The sequence below is a fragment of the Thermobia domestica genome, chromosome 18, assembly GCF_964235325.1.
Source record: "Thermobia domestica chromosome 18, izTheDome1.hap1.1, whole genome shotgun sequence".
Classification (NCBI taxonomy): Eukaryota; Metazoa; Arthropoda; class Insecta; order Zygentoma; family Lepismatidae; genus Thermobia; species Thermobia domestica.
In genome coordinates this window covers 17,118,938-17,142,778 of record NC_137471.1, presented here as the reverse complement: position 1 = coordinate 17,142,778, position 23,841 = coordinate 17,118,938, and the positions used below count along the sequence as shown (strand labels likewise).

The 23,841-nt window shown below is 38.2% G+C and overlaps 1 protein-coding gene across 2 annotated transcripts; it reads left to right on the top strand.

Annotated features, from left to right (window-relative positions):
* The first annotated feature begins 3,742 nt into the window (after positions 1 to 3,742).
* Rnf146 (Ring finger protein 146) lies at positions 3,743 to 23,439 on the top strand. Of its 2 annotated transcripts, XM_081746179.1 has the most exons (4): positions 3,743 to 3,963; positions 14,303 to 14,539; positions 22,478 to 22,564; positions 22,770 to 23,439. In XM_081746179.1, exons 1-4 carry the CDS (start codon positions 3,870 to 3,872, stop codon positions 23,345 to 23,347), a joined length of 996 nt encoding a protein of 331 aa, XP_081602305.1. In that variant the 5' UTR covers positions 3,743 to 3,869; the 3' UTR covers positions 23,348 to 23,439. The 2 variants fall into 2 exon arrangements, with proteins under 2 accessions (XP_081602305.1, XP_081602304.1); XM_081746178.1 differs by lacking the exon at positions 22,478 to 22,564 and having other exon boundaries at positions 3,808 to 3,963.
* The last annotated feature ends 402 nt before the right edge of the window (positions 23,440 to 23,841 follow it).

Below are 23,841 nucleotides of genomic sequence, written 5' to 3'. Positions count from 1 at the left end.
GTTTAGATAATTTTAAAGAGATGACAGGGACTCTATCAGGGAAAATTTGAAATTTAGTAGTAAGGAATTTTATACATTTATTGAGCGTGAAAATGGACTTCTTAAAACAGTTTCCTATAGCTGAAGTATAAGTTTAACCCTCAAATGGTGTAGTGAATTTTTAGTGCATAGTTAGTGACGTAAAGTCCCTAGGACACCTTATTGATTATTAAATATAAAAAGGAGCACAATTACTTTTGAAAGACAAGCTTGTTTTAATTATACATTGTAGCTATAGAACATAACGCACTATAGATATAATAAAGAAATATAGCAATATGCATGGATATAACATGCTCAAACCAGTCTGGTATAAGTTTTCTAATGTAAATAAAGATATCTATATATAAAACTACATGAGGCTGACATAAATTACGGGGCGTTTACACTTAGTCGATTTGCGTTCGATTCAGTTGAATTGACGTCACTTTCAACATTTAATCGACCGTGTAAACGGGACTTCAACTTAATCGCTTGTTGATCGAAGGCGACTAATCGACTGGCAACTGAATTAAAAGACGTTCTATTTTCTCTGGTTGAAATAATTGAACACATCCATCGATCTGATTCAGCCTAGTTGCTTCGATTTAGTGGCAAATGCAGCGAGTCGATTTAGTCGTGCGACTAAATCGACTAAGTGTAAACGCCCCATTATTGAGCACTTCCTGTAGGGCTACAATGATTAAATTTATCATGATTGTAGCTTTCCGGAACTAACCCATAGGAAAATTACAAAAAATGAATATTTATAATTTTTAGGGGGTCTAAAGAGAGGATGAAAAAGTTCCCTATGTTATTTAAATGGGCCTTTTTTTTGAACCTATAATCACATGTTTTACGTACTTAGAATTGGAATAAAAACTTGAAATTTGGTATGTTTGTACGTTTTCGTTAGCACTACACAAGTAAATCAGGTAAAAATAAAAATTTTCAACTTTAGAGTGGTTTTATAGGGAACTGAAAAATCTTTCCTATATTATTTATATGGAACACCTTTTACACCCCCAAATTATTGAGCCCTTCCTCTAGAGCTAGAATGATTAAATTTGACATGTTTGTAGCTTTTCGGGACAAATGCACAGAAAAATTGCCAAAAGTGAATATTGTAAATTTTTAGGGGGTCTAAAGAGAAGATGAAGAATTTCCCCATGTTATTTAAATGGGCCTTTTTTTGAACTTATAATCTCATGTTTTAGATACTTAGAATTGGAATAAAAACTTGAAATTCGGTGTGCTTGTACGTTTTCGTTAGAGTTATCTAAGTGAATCATCAGAAATAAAAATTTCCAACCGTAGAGTAGTTTTATGTGGAACTGAAAAATCTTTCCCATGTTATTTATATGGGACGTCTTCTACACCCCAAAATGTTTAGGCATTTCCGGCAGGATTATAAAGATGAAATTTTGGCATGATGTAGTTTTCCACTACTAACCGACAGGAAAATTGCTCAAAGTGAATATTTTTAATTTTTGAGGGGTCTAAAGGGAATGAAGAAATTCCCATGTTATTTAAATGGGCATTTTCTTGAGATACAAAATCTTATCTTTTAGATACTTGAAATAGGAAAAGAAACAATAGAACTGTTGGTGCAAGAGGTGCGAGGCCGTAGACCGAGCAAAGACAGCGTGTGGGGATTCAATAAATATGAAGAGAAGATATAGATTCACGAAATATGAAGAGCAAGATCACTAAATTCACTGTTGATGAGAAGGCCGATAGATAAGAAATGCGAGGCCGTAGGCCGAGAAAACTAGGGGCTCTGGGGGCGGAGCTCCCAGCTAGCCGAAGGCTAGTCTTTATATATGGCGACACTGACACTGATATGGAAAATATAATTAACGAACTCCTCAAAACTATTGTCAATGGAAGGCAAGGCATTTACAAATTTGTGAAATTTTTGGAGTATATATTAGTTTCGCCAATTTTGCAAAGATTTGTTCTACCTTACTTCTCACTGCATCATTGTCACTTTCTGAAAAGAAACATGTAACGTGTAATTAACTTTTTTCTGTAAATTCAGAATTATATACATTCACAGTGGATGGGCCAGGTTTGTCAACCATAATGTACGAGAAAAAGTGAATATTTTTTTTTTCAAAATGCATAAAATGTGAACACTGCAGAGCTCCTTTGTGGCTAAGCGGTTAGCGTACGCGCCTTTGGCGTCGGATACCTGGGTTCGATTCCCGACAGGAGCTCATATGATTCGGATTCCACGTTGATCAGTAGATCCCGTCTCATATAGCCTCGCTGCTCAAGGGAACGTAAAAACTCAAAATCAACTCAACTCATGAACACTGCCCTCAAACAAAATAGTAACACATCTAGTGACGTGTGGTCCCTGGGACTCCACTAACTGCAAGGAAACGTAACAGTGACATCCGAACTCTACAGCTACTTATAGCCAATTGCGAGCGAGAAATTTACTAGGAGTGGCACGTACTCAAAGTAATCGTGTGCTAGATTCAGAAGAAAAAAAGGTGTTCGGTGTCCGTGGGGACCTCACGTCAAGTAAGGGTTAAAAAAATAAATTTCATTTTCCAAATCCAAAATTGTCACGTCAAGATTAATATACTTTTGTTCATTTGTTTCGCTAATTTTAAAGAAGTGGCAGTTACTGGTAAATACAATAAAATGATCAATGCCTATTTTCAGTTTCTCATTCATAGCACAATATATCTATTAAGCTTATTAGTGAATGTACTAAGGATATGCAGAATACAGGTGTTTATACTCTTTTGTTCACGATAGTACATTTCCTTCCCATGGATGGGTCCGAACAGAGATACTTCACTAGACTTTATAGCATATGACAGTGGTTCTCAAAGTGGGGTACGCGGACCCCTGGGGGTCTGTGGAAAGTTGCCAGGGGATCCGCGACGTCTAAAAATTGAACTCATAGCTGTTATGCAAGAAGTTTTTTTCAGTTACTAAAAAGAAAGCAATTAGAAATTATACTTAGGTTTGTAAATTTAAATGTTTTTCCACTCTACTAAATTTCTGCCCTGTGAGTATGGAGAGTTGTCTAAAAAGGCATTGCAACATTTGATGCTTTTCCTTACCACTTACTTATGTGAACAGATCTCTTCTGCTTTTTGCATTATTAAACCTGAAAGCGAAATCGTCTTAATGTGGAAACGGACCTAAGATTAATGATGACAGAACTTATTCTGGATTTCAGTGCAATTATGGAAAAACAGAAATAATTTCATTCCTCAAATTAGTGACCCCACATTTGAGAACATCGTTTATCAAGTGAATTTCCTTTTTCTAAAAGTACATTGATTTTCAGTTTTGAAAGTTACTGTATTTTCAATTGAAATTTCATTCACTAGGAAACAATCATGTATCTTTAGAATAAATTACTTATTGCAATATTTTTCTTAATCTTTTTCTTGTCAGTGGTAATTCTAATTAGTATATATTTTTAATGCCATGTGAAATTTCAGATAGCATTGTAAGGGGGTCTACGAATCACTTTCCGAATGCACAGGGGGTATGCGTTATCGGAAAATTTGAGAACCACTGGCATAGGATATTTTGAAGGGTGCCGGTTTTTTATTTTCCAGAGTTGGCAACCCTATCCCCATAACATGGGATAGCACAATGAATTCTTTATTTAAATTAGAAATATTAAGATAGTTTTTGTTTATTGTACGTATCCAGCGCAATAGCGCAAATGTTTGACTTACACGTAGTGAAAAAACGGTAAACAAATTTTTGAGTTAAAATAGTAATTTTTTGGAAAAGAAAGGGATATTTCGAAAATGTACCTGAAAGTACTGTTTCGGTGAAAGTAAATAAAAGCAGTAAACGCAACAGTATCGAAAATGGCGGAACGGATACAAAAAAATTCCAATACGAAAGAAACTCCAGACTCGAAGAATCCAGTTGAAGTTTCTACTACTAAGACTGATTCAGAGGGTGAGATTATATCAGTATCATGTGTACATGTCAGTTTATCTATTTAATACCTGCAAACAATGTAATGTAAAAATAAGTGTTACCTCTTTGTTACAGAACATGCTGTAAGAAAATGGCGTAGTGTTTATTTACGTATTTATTGCAGTATATATTTCAGATTGGATCATGCAAATTGAGCTCTTGCTAATAGCTGTATACTGATAATTCTTCATGCGTACGGAAGATACAGTAAAATATCTCCGATGCTTTAGAATAAGAAGTGTAGTGATATAATTAGTTTTTTAAAACTTTTATCAGATTTCAGTACAATTTTCAATTTCTTTTCAATGCAATTTTTTATATGAAGTCAGAAATGAGACCTGTGTGCTGCAGAATAATCACAGTATTTTCAGGCTGAAAAACGTGAATCTTTTGCAACTTAAGAGAAAATTCAATGTCATTACCTTAGAGAAAATATTTGTGAATTCGTCGGTGCACATTCACATTAGGAGGACTACAGTTTAGTGCGCATTTACTGCGTCCGAAAATAATGCCATAAGAACTAGTTTGAAAAACAAACAATATTACTCGAGCAGAAGGTTCTATCAAACTTTGAGACATTTCTTATAATTTCAGGTAAAGTTGAAACCTCTTTTTTTTTTGTTGTTGTTTTTTTGTTAGCAGAGCATACTCTAAATGAGGAGCTCCATTACTACTTGCAGTTGACTTCAGGAGGGCTCACTATAAATACAGTGTGAATGTATGGCATAAAAACAATGTATAAGACAAGAATCAATTTGTGCGAAGTTGCCCTTAAAAAGCACGAGTGATGTCTAGGTTAGAAGCGTAGCAGGGAACCCAAGTTGTGGCGAGAGAGTGCGTCCGTATGAAGCAGGCGCGTGAGCGACGGGGCCATACGTATAAACGAGGATAGTGAAAGAGCACTCTTACACATATACATTACTTTTACTCAAAATTCATTTCAATATGTTGTGGGCTGACAGTAATTATATATATCCACACTTAAATTCCTTTACGACAAATGTTTTACGTCATATTTTACTATAAATTTTCTGTTTGGTAGAACCATCTGCTCGAGTGAGCCCAAACAAACCAACCTGTGGTAAACGTTCACAAAAAAGTACGAATACTATTTGGTCTAGGAATTAATTCGTGCGGGTGGACAAGAGATGGCGCAACGAACGGAGCGTCCCACAGTTCCGTGTATCCACACATGTGTTGCAAACCCCTGTCATCGCGTATCGTTCGTAGTATAGGGCAGTGGATTAAAGCGTCAACAACACCAGTTTGTAGTTAAGTGAACATGGCGCAATTTGTGCCTGATAAAATGTTTTTGCGGGGTGTCCTGCTGCATTACTTTAACATGCAGAAAAGTGCGACTGAAAGTCATCGTATTTTGGTGGAAGTGTATGGTGACCATGCTCTAGCTGAGCGAACGTGTCAGAAGTGGTTTGCACGGTTTAGAAGTGGTGATTTCGGCTTGGCAGACCAAGAGCGAGCTGGACAGCCAAAAAAATTTCAAGACGAAGAATTGACAGCATTGCTCGAGCAGGATTCGTGTCAAACGCAGGAAGAACTTGCAGCAGCATTAGGCGTTGATCAAACAACAGTCTCCAAACGCTTGAAAGCCATGGGAATGATTCAAAAGATGTCACATTGGGTTCCACATGAATTGAAAGACAGAGACGTTGAAAGACGAAAAACCATTTGCGAATTGCTGCTTCAACGACAGAGCAGAAAGGGGTTTCTGCATCGAATTATTACGGGTGATGAGAAGTGGATCCATTACGAGAACCCTAAACGAAAAAAGGCCTGGGTGAAACCAGGTGAACCAGGTCCATCACAACCAAAACGAGATATTCACTGTGCAAAGGTTATGCTGTGCATATGGTGGTATATGAAAGGTGTGGTGTACTATGAGCTGCTGCAACCGGGTGAAACTATGAATGGAGAACGTTATCGACGACAATTAATGCGTTTGAAGCAAGCTCTGGCCAGAACACGACCAGAATGGGAGAACAGACATGATAAACTTATTGTTCAACATGATAACGCTCGCCCACATGTCGCAAAACCGGTCAAAACCTATTTAGAAAATGTCGGATGGGAAGTTTTACCCCACCCGCCGTATTCACCAGACGTTGCTCCTTCGGACTACTACTTGTTCGATTGCATGAACAACGATTTGATTGGACAGCGGTTTACTTCTTCAGAAGATATCGAAACATGGGTCTCTGACTGGATCGCTTCCAAGGATGAGGACTTCTTTCGCCACGGAATCCGTACATTGCCTGACAGATGGGCGAAAGTGGTGGCTAGCGATGGACAATATTTTTCTTAAGGTATTTATGTATTTTGTGTTTGTACTACAGCTTCAATGTGTGCGTACCAACCGCACGAATTAATTCCTAGACCAAATAGATAACCGAGTCATGGCTAGCAATGAGCAGTGCGAATATTCCCGGTGGAAAGAAAAGTAAAAGATGGGAATATTCCCGGAATTTTCCCAGGCATATAAATTCCCGGGAAGAAATTTATTTCCATTTCTTTGATTTATTTTTCAAAGTAGAAGAACAATATGACTTATTATTTTATTTTCATTTATTATCATTTACTTCTAGGTTTTAAATAATTTGGAGGTTAAAAAATATTTCCATTTGCACTAGAAAGTATCAAAGTACTAAATTACGAACGATGAAAAGGAACCAGTTTGTAAATTAATGTAGAAATTATGTAGAAATAGAGATGGAATACTATTAATACACCCCGAACCATCGTTAGTAATAGACGTCGGTCTGTTTGCTCTCTCTGACAATTTCTGAAGGGGTATTCGAACTTCTCTTACATGTGAAATAACGCATGGAATTTCGAGAAGTGGGTAGGAAGAAAGGTCTTGTGTGGCAATGTTACGTTCAAAATTCTAAAGACAAGTCAATATCTTGCAAATATTGTGGACATAAATGTAAATGTGCAGGTGTTGGTAAAATGGTGAGACATGTATTTTCCGGCAGTTAACCAACCTAATTTGTTTATAACATTTAAATGTTTAATATGTTTTATAATATCAGTAGCAGGGTCAAGTTTAGAAAATCCACTTACATATGAATTTTAACTTGTTAGCGATGTGAAAGTATGTAGACTTTCTCTACCAAATGTTTTTTTTTTCTTTTTTAACATATTTACTCGCATAAAACATATTGTAAGTAAATATAGGCTACAGTTATGCGTAGTCTCTATAATAAAATTATATGATACCGTTCAGAATATACATTTTGAAGAATCCTCTGGAGACAACAGTAGTAAATATGCTGGGATTAAAAAAGAATTTAGCTTTGAAATCAGAATATAGTAACAGAATGCAATTTTCTTCGTGTTTGTACATAATTTCCTGGAATATTTCCATTTTTGGTGCTCTTCCCAAGGAATATTCACGAATAATATCTTCCCAGGAATTTGCCCATCACTAATCAGGGCATTAGCGCAGCAGGAGACCAGAGTAGTAGCAAGGTGGTGCGTCCGTAGGGGGCAGGCACGTTAGCGATGGTGGGTAAGCGCGAATACATGAATGTTGCTAAAACACTAGGTTTATTTTTTCTAATTTTGCACCAATACACTATGTTTAATAACCCATTCTCTATCGACAACTTTGTGTTCTCGAAAGAAGTACCTTTCACTGCCAACCTGTTGCCAATGACATTTGACACCATCAACACCGTGTTCAAATTTAAAGCGTAACTCCCTCCATTTCTTTATTTTCGACGCCTTAGATTTACCACACTTTGCGCTCAATTTCAATAATCCGTGGCACACCATAAAACGTACCGTACTAATAACTTGTTTCGTTCACCGACATGAATTTTATAAATCTTATAATTGAAATGTCATATACGCACATATAACTGCCATCTTTGAATGCTGGGAATTAAGTTCCTTATTACACCGTGTCTGACGTCAGCCTGCCGTCATTGAAAATTGTACCAGCTAACACTTGAAAATACCACATTACATTTCTTTTGTCAGCATTGTGGTGGACAAACACCGTGTGCGTGGGTTTTCTCGGGGTTCTCCCGTTTCCTCCCACTTTCTTCATTCCACCGTTTCATTCATTACTCATTATCACCGTCTCCTTTAGCCTAACCGGCATAACTGTGGGACGTAAAACTCAAAATTTCATTTCATTTCATTTCTTTTGTCAGCATGAATTTCATAAAAAATAACCAGCTCTCGTCTTCTTTCCTGTAAATTTTACGTTTTTTCACATTTCTAGACCTACTGTCCTGGACTTAACCCGAGAACAGATTGATGATATGCGTGCGAACTGGTGTGCCTTGGAAAGGACTACGTGCTATTCTAGTATCAACTATTCTATTATATGTAATTATTTCAGCGCATTTTCTATGTAAATAATGGAAAATTTGATAATTATAGAAATTGCCCCCTTCATGTACAGAATTTTTGAAATTGCTAAAAACATATTCAGTTATTTTTGATGGGAAGTTTATATGCCGAGAGTTTCATCTTCGTGGCTCCTGGGTTTCTTAAGTTACTTTATTCTGTTTTTAAGGGTATACTTTTAAAAATCGTTTCTTATCACTTGCTTTTCTTTTCTTTTCTTTTTTCTTTTTTTTTTCCATCGATGTTTCATATTTCTCTTAGAGCGGGTCTGATGGCTGAAGTCACTTACACAGAACGCTGTTCGGCATGTATTTGGCCAAGTCAATTCCTCCCCTCCTTTCCCGCATACAATGCTCATCCAATCTTCGTCAGGCGCGCCTGTCAGTAAAATGTGTAAGAAAGTTGTATTTTATCTCAGTGCACTTAAAATGAATCTTTTAAAGACAGTTATGTTGCAGCCTTCTACGGCGTAAAGTTTAGTGTTTCAATGATCAGGAAGCAGTGTAAAAGCAGGGGTTGTGATATTAACTTTACTTTAATAAAAAAGAAAAAAAAAAATAATCGGCAAGTATACTAAGGATTCCGTAACTCCAGCGAACGGTTCTCCAACAAAGGGAATGAGAGTACGGCTGTGTATACAAGCTACCACCAACATACTGGCGAAGGGGGGCGCGGTGGCTCAGTGATAGAGCGTTCACCTCCGGTGCTTGGGGTCACTGGTTCGATCTCAGCTCGCGCCGTGTGGAGTTTGTGGTGGACAAACACCGTGCTTGTGGGTTTCCTCGGGGTTCTCCTGTTTCCTCTCACTTTCTTCATTCCACCATTTCACACATCTCTCATCCTCACCGTCTCTTTTTGCCTAACCGGCATAAACGTGGGACGTAAAACTTAAGATTTCATTTCATTATAACATGCAGAAGGTTCGCAGAATGGCCATCCAAGAGAATCACCCGTCCGTGGAGAGCTATACGACCCGCATATGGCACAGATGTACGTTTTATATGTATGCATATGCGGCGTAGATGTACGTTTTCGACTGCAGTAATCCAAAAGTCATAAAGTACGGAGAGAAAGACGTGAAGCGTTTCACAAAGTGGAACCGAGCGAGCAAAGAAGCTTCCCCGAAATGGTTCATTGTAGTCCACAGTTATTGTCACCAAAACAGACTGAATATTCTGTATGTGAACAATTGCAAGTCAACTGACTGTAGTGCCAGGAGATCCTGAGCCAGATCTACAAGCATAAAGAAATGTACGTAAACGAAATCGAATTGGTCCTCAGAGTTTCCACTCGCATTGTTCCAGGATGTAAGGGAGACTACTGGAATACAGGCCATATCTATCAACGAGATACATGGAAAGTCTTGAATGGACTTTTGGTGCATTTGGAATGCTTTAAAGGGCTTTTCTGCAAGAGGGATATTACAACTGTGAGTGAACTTTGGGAAGCTGTGAAAGAGAAAAGAACAAGTCCCCCCCCTTCCCCCCGTCGTAACTTTCTAGCGGAACCTTCAACAACGGAAACTATGTCGCAGAGGTATCTTTGGACCCAGTGGAGACACATCGAGCATTGCCACATCTGTCGCTATGGATTTTGATAACTAAGTGGTAAGCAAAATTACGTCATATGTACGCGGAACAGCCTCTGCACTTTTTTTTATATAATAGTGTAAATTATCTGACTGTGTTTACCATTTCGCAATGGACATGTCACGGGTTCGAATCCTGACTTATGATTGAAGACATTTCTCAGTTGACTTCATCCCATAATGCATTGTTAATGTCTTATGCGTAAAAGAAGTTCTCTGTGAAGGTTTTTCCCTAAAATACAGTGAAGAGTATTAAAAATATTCAAAGTAACTACAAGACAATATTACATGAACTAATAACTTTTCGTATAGCGTATAATGACATCATAAACTGCGCACCGAAATTCCGAGTCTGTAAGAAGACGTTTGGAAACGGTGACTACTTTGTTTAATAACATTTTATAGGCACTGTCTGGCTCAGATTCTACGTTTTTTTTTTTTTTTAATTTAATAATAATAATAATAGTGTTCGTTGTCTTTAGGTTAGTCACTGTAAAAGAAATTTCAAAAAATTGTGGCGGTCACCTTAATGAAGAGCCTTAAGTAATCAAATACATGAAAATATGAGAGAATGAAGGGATGAGTACTCTTAATTTTACACTTATACCTAAATCATATATCAACACTTTCTGTGTAGTCGTGGCTACTTTGTGTCATTCTATGTCATCGGCATGAATTTTATGGATTCATCACCATGTTACCAAACTAGTTGTGCGTTGCCCTATTTAGATGAGCGCGCAGAGCATTTTTTGCATGTTGTGCGGAATAGTAAACATAAATTCGCATCGTATAGATCTAAGAATATTTTGATGCTATGTGTAGCTAATACTATGTAGCAAGGCGTATCCATGTCAAAATCGTCTTGAAGAATCTTGAAGTATAGATTGGATAAACTTATAAACTGAACTTGTTCTCGTCATGCTCTTCTTTATCATGTTTAAAATCTAAGTTTTGATGATACTTGTCAACCTTGTCAAACCTTATCTAATATAAGGTTTTAGTGGGAGTAGAGTGGATGGAAATTAATTACAGTATATAGGGGAGGGGGCTACACTATTGAACAGAAACTTCTTGTGGGCCGCGGCGATTCAGTGGTAGAGCTCTCACCTTTGCCAAGTGGGATCCCTGGGTCGATCCCAGCTTCCGCAGTTGGGCATTTTAGTGGATAACCAACTGTACTTGGGATTTCTCGGGGTTCTTCCTCCCCCCACACTTCCGTCATTCCACTATTATCAACCATCCCAACATCGTCGTCGTCTCCCTTACCCTCGGTGCATAATTGTTGGACACTGAACTTTAAAAAAAATTTTATACGCAATACTTCCTTTCCAACGCGAACAAACGACGAGTGTTATTGACCCATTTCGCATGAATGATTTTTTTTTTTTTTAATTATTTAACATGGTGTTGTGATTGATATAGTACTGAAATCTTATTCATAATCATTACGTTTATCACTGTTCTCTTGTATAATTTCAGACATTCATGTTTTTGTACTGTTTAGTAGCAAAGATCATAGTTTAAAAGATAATTCCACTTTTCAATCAGAAATAAATTATACAAATATTATTTTCGTGGAATTTACGCTCAATTTTCTTAACACGGAAGTGGTCTTGATCCCAATTACTTCAAGAGTTATAACTAATTGGATCACCAGTATTTTAAAAAAGTCCGACTACATTTAGTATCTCCCCCAAATCCATCGACGGCTCCGGAGCTGGTACAGTGACTTAAGACTGATTTACCTGGATGCCCACCGTCGCTGAAGCGCCTGCTCCGTACAGACACATCCTCTCGGAGCCGCTCTGGACCTCTGCTACGCTCTTGCTCTGAGTCAACCATAATCACTACCAAGCGAGCTAAAGGCACTACTAAGGATTACGGACTCAAATGAGACCAAAAGTTAAGACAAAAACCAAAAAACAAACAAACAAAAAAAAAAAAAAAAAAAAATGTAATGCAGTGTGTAGAAGGATTTGCCTTGAGAACTCTTGCCTAGTTGCCTTTTCTACTATATGTGTATGCATAATTACCATTTCGAAGATTTCAGAAGCTGTTTCAGAACGTGGAGTCACTAATGTATGTACCCGACGAAGTTCGCAGCCTTGTTAAGAGTTTGGAAGGTTGCTTCGTGACTTTAATTGAAGACTCTTGAACAATTTATTCAAAGTTTCCAAGTTCATATCACAGTCTGAAACGGGAGTAGGATGAAAAAAAACAAGAAGTCCGAGAAAAAATTAAAACTGAAATAAATCTGTTTTCTTGCATGGAATTAGGAAAGTGTATCAGAAGGTCACAGAACATACCTTTTCCAAACTAGCATTGATCACATCTGTTCTGAAAAGCAGAGTAAGTTACCATAACCATTATTTCATTCAGATGAGTTGAAGATACTACAAAAGTGATTTTTTTTTTTTTTTTTTTTAAATTTATGGATAGAAGAACCAAAGAATGAAAATTCCTCAAATAAGGTATTTTCTTATGTGCTTACAGAAAAAAAAGCAGTAGTCAGAATTTATGGTCTCTGGGCAAACAAAACTAAATATTATGCAATTGCAGAGCCGCCACGTATTTATTAAAAAAGAGTCCAGGTATGTAAGCATATGAAGAAAGGATGTACACATACTTACTTTTACTTTTTCTCCAAAAATTCCGACTTTTCCAATTTATTTTTTTTTTTATTTTTATTAAAAGTAGCTTGAATCTCAGCAGTTCGCATCAGAAAGGAAGATCCACGTTAGTTGATTTGGAGCACTTAGCATTTTCTAGCACCGCGACAATATGAGACGTGGAGCTGCAGTTTAACATGGGATTCGAATCCGGTTCTCCCGTGTCGAAGGCGCGTACACTAAGCATAAGCGTGGAGTTCGGGAAGAACCACGTTGTTATAAAAGTACGCCAGCCATAAACTGATTTCTGCGAATCTCGTCTTGAGTAGCTAATATACATGTGTACCGTTGAAGGAAAAAGGAACAATTGCACAAGAACTGTTATTTATGGAGGCTTTATTTAGCATAGCTTGAGGAGTTTTAGTTCCTCGCTTTCCCATACTTTTCAGAGACCCCAAGGTGCTGTGGTTTAACGTTTTTTGATGCTCGGTTTCAGTAGGTCAAAGCCACAAAAGTTCATGGATAATGCGTGTGATGATTTAACAGGGATGTATCTAAATAGAATAACCTTGATATCTGGCTCCTGTTCCATAGGGCCGTATGGGTCATCGTTGTTTTGGCGCTGTAACTGCTGACCTTATCTTGGTGGAGGTAACGCTCTCGCCTTCGGTGCGTGCGGTCCCGAGTTCTATTCCCGGTGGGGTCACTCGGTGGAAAAAGTGTAACACGCTTTTTCAGGCCAGCCACCCTGAAGGAGGTTTTCCTGGGTTGTCCTCATTCACACCAGGCAAATGGCGGGGTGGTACCTAACTTATAGGTGTCCAGGCCGCTTCCTTCCTTCCCTTTTCCCGGATAGTGTGCTCGCCGAGGGATGTCATCCCTCAAATCGTGAAGGGCTAAATGGCCTTAGATGCCGAAAGCCCAGAAATCTAAAATCCTATCCTTATCTTGGTGGATGTGGAATTCGGCAGTCTCATTGCCACACAAGGCAGGGGCATGTTGACAGCCTGTAGGATCTAAGACTTGCTGTATATAGTAAGCATTATATGTCTTTACATTAGGCGTCACTCTGTATACAGGAAACATCCCTGGATAAAGAAACCCGCCACTACCAGAAACGTTTTTTGGGAAACTTTCCTTGCACGTGCGAATCCACTGTGCGGACTCATTTCCAGCGATATGGCAGTAGTAAGTCGGACGCACGTGCTTTAACGGAATCAAATAGACTCACATCTCATCTAAGGTGATGAGGATGACATAACGTCATTTATCACCCGCTAGGTAACGCTTATACAGACATTTGCATGGACTTTATACTTTTTGGACTATTCAAACACAACGTCGACCCATAACACTTGAGGTACTCTGGAAAGAATGCAAGTGATCTAAACTGGATCAGGCTGTGCTGAATACAAGTCTCTTTCAATGGACGCTCTAATGTCGTGCAATTGTTCACTGCCGGGGTCATCATATTGAATGCGCTCTGTGCAATTCACCACCATAAGGATGAAACAACCTTCCTAAGTTTAATATAATGGAAGTCGAAATCTGTAAATTGGAAGACCGAGGAATTTAAGGAATTCCATATTTTCAATGAAAATGGTAGTAGGTTACTAAATACCTACCCAAATACGAGTAAACCTTCAGCTACTGCATTTTTCTGTTATGTATAAATGTTCTTTCCCGCATAAGTAATAATGGAATTCATTAAGTATTAGAATTAGACTTAGCTGTATTTCTGTTGCAGGTGTTCCTGAGTGTGCGATCTGTCTGCAGACATGTGTTCATCCAGCGCAGCTACCCTGCGGCCACATCTTCTGCTTCCTTTGTGTCAAAGGCGTCGCAAATCAGAGCAAGCGCTGTGCAATGTGTCGACAGGAAATCCCTGCCGATTATATTGAGAAGCCTCAGCTGCTGCAGCACGGCGTGGAGAAAACCTCTGCGTTTGAAGACGGATATCAGTGGTTCTATGAAGGAAGAAATGGTGCGTTCTTTTGTTTTTTTAAATATAAATAAAATAGTGTCGTTATATGCACTAACCTCCGTGTTCCATATCCTCAGATAGCGAATACAATGTTTATCATGGGCTTCCCGACTTCGTCTCATCCCTTAGCCTTGGGGGCGCGGTGGCTCAGTGGTAGAGCGTTCACCTCTGGTGCTTGGGGTCCCGGGTTCGATCCCAGCCCCCGCCAAGTGAACTTTGTGGTGGACAAACACCGTGCTCGTGGGTTTTCTCGGGGTTCTCCCGTTTCCTCCCACTTTCTTCATTCCACCATTTCACTCATCTCTCATTATCACCGTCTCCTTTAGCCTAACCGGCATAACCGTGGGACGTAAAACTCAAAGATTTCATTTCATTTTTCCCTTAGCCTTCATGCCTCCGAAATGCTGAAGTTGTGCATAAGTCTCAGGAGCAGATTTCTTCAGGCGGTCACAAAATTTTCACAGCACATTTTGCTCTAAATATGATTTCATTTCCAGTTTAATGGCCCTCTGTAGATTGAACTACGATCAGTTTTCAATTGCACAGTTCATTTGAAAATAGGGGGCACGGTGATTCAGTGGTAGAGCGTTTACCTCTGGAGCGTGCGGTCCCTGGTTCATTCCCAGCTCACTCCAAGTGGGATTTTATGGTGGACGAACACCATGTTCGTGGGTTTTCTCGTTTTCTCCCACTTCCTTCATTCCTCCATTTGATTCATTCCCCATCTTCTCTCCTTTAGTCTACCCGGCATAAACGTGGGACGTAAAACTTCGTTTCATTTCATATTCTCATTTGAAAGTAGATGAAGAATGTTTAATTTTTTTTCATCTATATACCACAAACTATAAATAAGCAGCAAATGTCACGCTCAGGTCGATCGGTGGAATGGGAAAGAACTGGTCTTATTAGGTTTAGGTTACGCTGCATAATACTTTTGTTCTTGCATTTCTCTCTGGGTTTACACTTAAAACTCTTTCAACAGATGTACGCACAAGTGCCCTCCCTGTTGTCTAGTGGCTTGCACGCTTGCCTTTGATGCACGTGGTCCCGGTTCGATTTCCGTTGGAAGAATATTGAAGTTTGCACATATTATGGTGGTTCGGGTTCAGCCTTAAACTGGATAAGTCCACGTGTCATACTGCCTTTGAGCTCAGAAGGGACGCTAAACGTCAATACAGACAAACAGAAACTTAAAGTTTGAGGGAAGACGATTTGGCAATGTTGTGTGTATTTATGTCCTTGCAGAATGAAAAGTTTAATTCCATAGCTCTTCGGGATGATTTCGAATTACATAATATGTGTAAAGTATACGACCTTCGGCCTCTTTGAACAGTATTTCTGAACAAGAAGAAATCGGTAATATATTTTTTATTAATTCTGTATTACAATTATATACAGGGTATTTATAGGACTTCGGCCTGCTGTCAAAACAAGGAACGGAAAACGTTCAATGAATTTGTTTCTACGAGTGCACAGTAAACGTACCATCGTGATGTTTAGTATGGTGTACATAACATTTAGATGCTGCAAATGATAGCCATTACAAGTTGAAGCATGACTGGCGAACCTTCTCTGATGGTAATGATAATAATGAACGAAGATACTCGATTTATTGGAACAACGGTAAGGTTTCATGCAAGCGTTTCTCAGAAACTTGTGCGCAAAAGACTGGCTTAGCATATACCACACTTTTCAGAAGTCCCCAGAGATAATTGTCCAGACGATTTAGATTGAGACGGTAAAGGAAGGTCAGATATACCTTTAGGATATTTTCTAGTACTACACATCTTTACCGTAAACCTCACAGTTGTCGATGAATGTCAATTAGTTTAGTGCTTTTAACCAACAAAAATTGTATGACCGACCTGACTTCATAACAGGCGGAATTTTCAATCGGAACACACACGTTACCAGTCTATTATGAATAGGAGCAGAAACAACATAAACTGCACTGTTCACAACTGGATCTGCACTGAACACGCGGAAGACCCTGCACAAAATGGTGGGGCTGGTCCCGCCCCTAGTGGCATCCCGCGGAAACGTGACTTTTTGGATAGCCCTGGTGCATTTGGTGAAATATTGAACAGTATACTAAAAGTTACCAAAATCAAAATTTGCATGACCAGTATTAATAGTGTGATGGTGTTTTAAAAAGCTGTTTAACTTTCGACTCTCAATAACTCTGAGTCACACCTTCTAGATATAGTTGTTGCAGCTTTTAGTTCTGTAAATTTACACTATATTGAATATTTCATATTGATGTACTTGTTTATTCTTAGTAAAAGTAAAATTCATTATTAGGAAGTGACGTTGCTTTCGAGGAGTAACAGAGAAGTAAATTGAAAACTGTGAACCATCTATTTCAGGACGTGTTTGAACATTGTACGACGAGAAACGAAGCCCTGGTATTTCCATTATATAATAAGGACTAGACAAGAAAGTTGTGCACACTTTTGATGTGAAATTACAATTGTATTTTGATATGCACCAAGAGTACAAAAGAAATTAGATTAGGATATATTTTTTGTTTGTTGACTGGCTGTGTAACTCCAGGACTGTCTCTAGCCTTCATTTTGAAAAATGTAATGGATGCTCTTAGATCAGAAGAAAGCGTTGGGTTGGTTTTAAACTTAGTGCGAAACGGCCACTTGCTACACACACATTTCTTGAGTTTTACTTGTTTGTAGAGTAAAAAACGTGTTAGACACACGAACAACTAGAATCAAGCGGTTTCACGACTATGAAAACACGTAAGTAATTGTATGTGTAGCATAAATAAAACAAATCAGCATTTAACACAAAACTTCTTCGCTTATTGAATGACTAGTATATGAATCCATCTCATTAGGACCAAAAACTCGAAGTTAAAGCTGGATAAACATAGCCTAGACAAGCAATGGGACTATATCATAAATTATAAAAAATATGAAAATTTCATACCTCCTGTTACTGTACCAAAAGTTTTGCAGGACTTGAGTTAGTACAACTCATGGAGTTCAATGATAATAGATTTGGATTTTTTTTTTTTTTAAATAATGGCGGCTACCATATATTCATGTTCTTTGCGTAGCTTATCAACCCTCAGAAGAGGAAAGAGGTACAAATCCACTAAATTTAGACTATTTTTTTTTTTTTTTCATAAACATAAACAGAGAAAAGACCTGCTGGTAAAAGCAGACAGGGAGATATGTGAATTATCTTAAGAAAATAGAAGGTACGGCCATAAAATAACTGAACTTCTACAAAAAAGAGCGAACTCCCTTAATAATGTTACCGTAGTATAACAACGGCGATTGACAAAATAGTTGACACTGGGAAACTATGTGGAATGGAAATCAACATCGAAAAGTCGAAAATCGTGAGAATATCCCGTGAAAATGCGCGCATACGGATCAGAGCAAAACAAAGAATACTTGAAAAGGTCGACCACTTCAAATATTTTGGAAGTATTTTGACGAAAGACGCCTACTTCATCAGAGAGATCAGGTCGAGAATTGCCATAGCCAAAGAAGCATTCAACAAGGAAAGGCCACTCTTAAATAGCAGCCTTAATATTTGACTAAGGAAGAAATTGGTCAAATGCTATTAATGGAGCATTGGACTTTATAGTTGAGAGACTTGGAAATTACGGAAGTTAGAGAAAAAATATTTAGTGAGCTTCAAAATGTGGTGTTGGAGGAAGATGGAGAAGACAAAATGGGCAGAAAGAATAACAAACGAATACGTTTTAAAACGTATAGGAGAGAAGAGGACGCTTCAAGCCACTATCCTTGATAGAAAGGCCAATTGGATTGGACACATCTTGCGAAGAAATTGTCTTCTTCATACCGCTATAGAAGGAAAGATGGAAGGAAGGCGAGGAATAGGAAGAAGAACACGATTTGAAAAATAGAAGAAAATATTGGAAGTTAAAAGAGGAAGCTGAAAATCGAGAAACATGGAAGAAACATTTCCAGCCCCAAATTGAAAATAAAAAAAAATAAAAAATAAAAAAAAAGTACGAAGAGCTGCCAAAAGGCAGAATACCTACTAATAATAATAGTATAAGAACAATGAAAAGATCTTTTTTTAAGCTTCCTATTAGTATTTAAACCGGTTTGATACAATTTGTATCTGGGTAAGGCTGCGACAAATTCATATAGTGTGAATTACGAAACACACGCATCGAAATAGAATAACATTCTAACATATAGTTTTGGTACAAATTTCATAAATCTTTTACCAAAGCGCTGCAGATAGTGAGGACACTGTATATGATGCAGCATTATCAGTAATCGAGGTATACCAGTGGTAAAACCTTTGAAATATGGACGCGTAAAAATTAAGGAAGACCTAAGGTTAGAACTCCCTTGGACGTCAAGAAATGACGAAACCAATGAGAGATTTCGTGCTTTGGTGAAAGCTGATTAGTATGTAACTACGCAGCAACTATTAGCCATGCTTCAGATAAACAAAAAAGGCTTATATCACTATAAAACTTTTCTGTGACAACGTGTCAGCTTTCCTTTGATGAGAAGTGGCTTATATCATATTTTTTTTATTCCTTTTAACCTGGTATTTTACCCATCAATGTTTCTTACCCATTTTTAAATTTTCTTTTTTGAACTGCTAAGCTGAAGATGGGAATAGGAATCTCTCAAAGTATTTCTTAGATGAACGTTTGGTATGAATGAGTATTAAGCTTTTTACATATACTTGTTTAGTTTCAACCAAGGACCTGGAAATGAGGAAAGTGTGTGCTTATTTTGGAAGCAAAAAGCGAATAGGAGAATACTGTGAGGATTTGGTGCTGCAGTACGGGACAACTTCTTAAAAGTGCATCGTAATGGGCGATGAAACATGCCGTTATTTCGTGCAGCGACTTCACACCACATGTATTTGTTGTACGCTTATCCAAATACAAACTGCATAAAATCCGGCTTAAACAGACGTTGATAGGAAGCTAAGGCAAAAGTATTCCAGTGTTGTCATACTGTGGTAACGTTGTTCAAGGAGTTCATCTGCGATGTTCGAGTCAAATGTTTTCTGCAAGAATTCTAATAATAAATAAATAAAAATCTGCAGAAGAAACACTTGTGATTCTTAAAAAATACGCTTTACGCGACATAGAAAACACTTCAAACCATATTTATGCGAGTAGTCCGCCCATTTAAGACATCTACACATAGCAGGCTTATTTTTTATACTTTTCTGTTGGCTGTTTTTTCCTCCTCTGGCAATTTTTCTGCACAGGCGCGGCAAATTTTCTGCGATCACATCGCAGATTGCGGCATGTCTGCTAAGGGGATGGGTGCATTAAAATAACATTCATTAATGTCTTTTTGATCTTTGTTTTTTCAAATTTTTGTACTAAAGTGTTAGTCACCATAAATGAAGTGGCTGCAGTGAAATTGCGCAGACTTTTCCGATTTTATCAGTTTTATCTGATAAGCCGTTGACAAGCTGTCATAATATTCAGGGTTGCGCACAAAATAATTAAAGAATGTTATCAGGTGGACAGCACAGTCACTAGTGTGATTTTTCAAAGGTTCAAAGGCACGAGCTACAAGAAATTTGTAAGAAAAGAGCAGCGAAATACCTGAACGAAAGACCGAATAAAATTATTAGGACTGAGCTATCTAATGCAGTCCGCAGAGTGCAGAGGAATTAACATATAAGGATTTGAAAAGGTGTAGATAAGCTATGTACTGTATTCGGAAATAAAGTCTTACCAGTTCGTCCGAAAAATATTACAGAGGCTGTTGAGGAAATGGTTGAAAGAGATGAATCATGATGGAGAAAAGAGAATGTCATCATAATCGTTTACTTCATTTTATTTAGGTTTCCACCTAGAATATGAGGTTCAGAACCCTCAGTTGCTTCTCGAACGACGGATGGGGCAGAAGCATTTCATAAACATTACAATGAACAGTTCTTTTCACAGAGTTAATCCTCAATATAATTTGTATTTTATGTGTAATTTCTGTTTCTATTCGAGTCTGAAGGAAAACATTGTTTGCGCACAGATTTTAAATCTACCATTGTGGCAACGTTGCACAATGTGTTCAAAAAAGCCACTAGAGATTTGTGGTCAATGTGGGATCTAGAGTGGGCGCAATCCAGTTACTCCCACTTGAAACATGATTCATTGCGTTTAACATTGATTAACAAAAAGCGGTCCGCGAATATATATAACTCAACACTTCATATAAAAAAATGTAGCTAGCCATCATAATATACATGAATCGAGACTTGACTTTTAACTGGGAAAATCTTTTCTCAACTTTTGTTCACTAAGGCCGTTAGTACTGACTGCTTTTAAGAAAAATGCAGATTTCGTAGAGATACTTTCAACTGTTGTTAGCTCAGGGTGTAATTGGCTTAAACACATGAAATAAAAAGCAGGAGACACAAAATAAAATAGAAATTCAGAAAATATATGAACTACTGAACTGTAGCTTTAGGGTGATGGGAGGGGGCAGGAAAATAGATTGACCCCCAAGTTTTTTGTAGTGCATAAGAAATTCATCACCACTGGGCTGTAATAGTTCACGTACTTTGGAAAAGAATGTTTTGTCTAACAGTCTCCATATCGTCATTAACTTTTTGTTTCTCGGTCTGTCGTCATTGTGTTCTTTCAGCTTTTTTTCTGTACGTGTGTTTTAATTCTATCTACTTGTCAATACCGTCAATTGCATTTGATCCATTCTTCAGTAGTTGAGTATAAATCTTGCTGTTTGTTTTAAATGTCGACTAAAAGCAGGGAATTCGTGTTGTTATTCAGTTCAAAATCTCTTGTCGTCGCGAATTCTGTCGAGAAATTTAAAGCTTAAAATATATAAAATGATAATCATGTCTGTTATCCTGTATGGTTGCGAGAATAGTCACTTATTCTGAAGGAAGAACGCAGACTAAAAGGATATGAGAATAAAGCCTAAGACGAATATTCGGACCCAAGAGGAACGGGAATGGGGAATGGCGGAACCTTTATAACGAGAAAGTGCATAATTTATACCGTTTACCAAACACTATTAGGATCATCAAGTCTAGGAGGCTCAGGTGGGCAGGTCATGTAGTCAAAATGGAAGAAAGTAGGAACGCTTTCAAAGTTTTAACTGAAAATCCAATCGGAAAACGACCATTAGGAAAACCTAGGCGCGAATGGAACGATAATATTAAGATGGATCTCGCAGAAGTAGAAAGTTGATCTACTTGGCTAAGGACAGAAGTCAGTGGAGTGCCTTTGCGAACACGGCATTGAACCTCAGGCTATAGGGTGAGTTTTTTTAAAGTTATGTACCGCTTGTGCCTTTAAGCTACGTCTGCTTCTTTCACAAGAAATATATTCGTTCAGGATTCTAACTTACAGTTTCTGCTTATCCCTATTTAAGAATAACCATTCTACACAGCTACTCTAAAGCAGTGGATATTGCAGACATTTCGTCACAATTCTGCTATTCTTTTAGATTCTCTTGTAATCAGAGATTAGTGTGCACAACTTTCGAGTCCAGTCCTTAATGTAGGAACTACTAATTAATTTAAATCATTGCCTTTCAGGAATTCAAAGTGTTGGTAAATACAGGATGTTTCAGGAGGAAACTGGCAAATTTCACACACATCAGAACAAGAGAAGTGTTTATTTTGCACTGCAGAGAGTGCCTAGTTTCGGAGATGACGCTGGATTGGCCAGTTCGTTGATGGCCACAGTGTAGTCAATATGGCGTCATTATTACAGTTACCTATATCTCCGTAACTAAGCACTTCTCATCAAAGTGCAAAATAAACTTTTGTTTTGATGTGAGGAACATGTAAGTGAAGTATGTCGTTTCCTCGCGGAACATTCTGTATAAGCAAGCAGCTAACAGGTTAAACGTGTAAAGGAATGAGAAACAGTTATATTTTCATGTAGAGTAGAATGCAGGGTTAAGAGTAACTTGTAAGGAGGTGCTTTTCTTGTAGGTTGGTGGCAGTATGATGAGCGTACGAGTCAAGATCTTGAAATGATATTCTCGCTTGGAGAAAAAAGCTGTGAAATCATGATATGTGGTGCGTATTATGTCATAGATTTTCAAAACTTTTGTCAATATAGGAAACATGAACCCAGAAAGAAGAGAAGAATTAAGCGAGATGTCGCTTCAGCACCGAAGTTAGGTGTTGCAGGTTTAAAGTCATCAGCTGACCCTAGTGTATAGACACCGCTTAATACCATATTAATTAAGTCGGTAAAATGGTTTTTGTATTTCTGTTGCAGGTTGGTGGCAATACGACGAACGGACAAGTCGTGAACTGGAAACAGCGTATAAGCGTGGTGAACGTAGCTGTGAATTACTTATAGCTGGTTTCTTATATGTTATTGATTTTGATGGGATGGTGCAAATTCGTCGAAATAGCCCGTCTCGAAAGCGCCGCATTAAACGCGATCTGTCGACCATTCCGAAGAAGGGAATCGCAGGTATTCGGATCGACGGACAGGAAAAGAGTGATCCTTGTGCGAGCACCTCTCGAACTCTGCCAGCGAGCCCCTCGCCCACCCCTACCCCCGCGCCACCAACCAACACTCCACAAACTCCCCACACTCCTAGTGTCAGTGGCGAGTCGTCCCCGGATCCTGTGATGGAGCCAGACGGGGATTCGTTGCAGAGGGCGATGGAAGAGATCCGAAGGCTGAGCTTGCAACACGAGTCGTGGAGCAGTCGAGAACTTGACGAAGAGAGTTTAAGTGAGGTGGTGTTTGAGACTGATGATGATGACGTTACGGAGACATCCAGTGCGATCGTGTATTCATCATTAGTGCAGGAGTCAAATGTTAAAGTACAAGGCGAAAAGTAATTGTGATCTCTGATATTTGTCTATTTGTGATGTGTGGTGTTTTGTTGAATTTTTAGTCATTTTTCCTTCATGGAGTTGCGCAAACATATATATATATAAAAACGCAACACGAGATGGTGTATAAAATGTAAGATACTAGTTAATACATTGTATTTAAATATGAAATTGTTTGTTTTGCTCCTACAAGTTGTGTTTGTCTTGTAGAATTACATTAATAAGCACTATATTATTATGATTATTATTTTATGATGAGTCTTAGGAATCCTTATCGGATGGACACTTTCCTGGAATGATTTCGGCAGCCAATCCTGTTGCCGATTCCCCCTGAGGATACCAGGTCGATAAGGTGTAACAGCGTTTACAGGCCAGCCTTCCTAAGTGAGTTTTTCTGGCTTTTTCTCGATAGACAAATGTTGGGATGGTATCTAGCATAACATTTCCAGACCGCTTTCTTCCTCCTTCCCGAGATAATGTATTCGCTGCCGGACGTCATC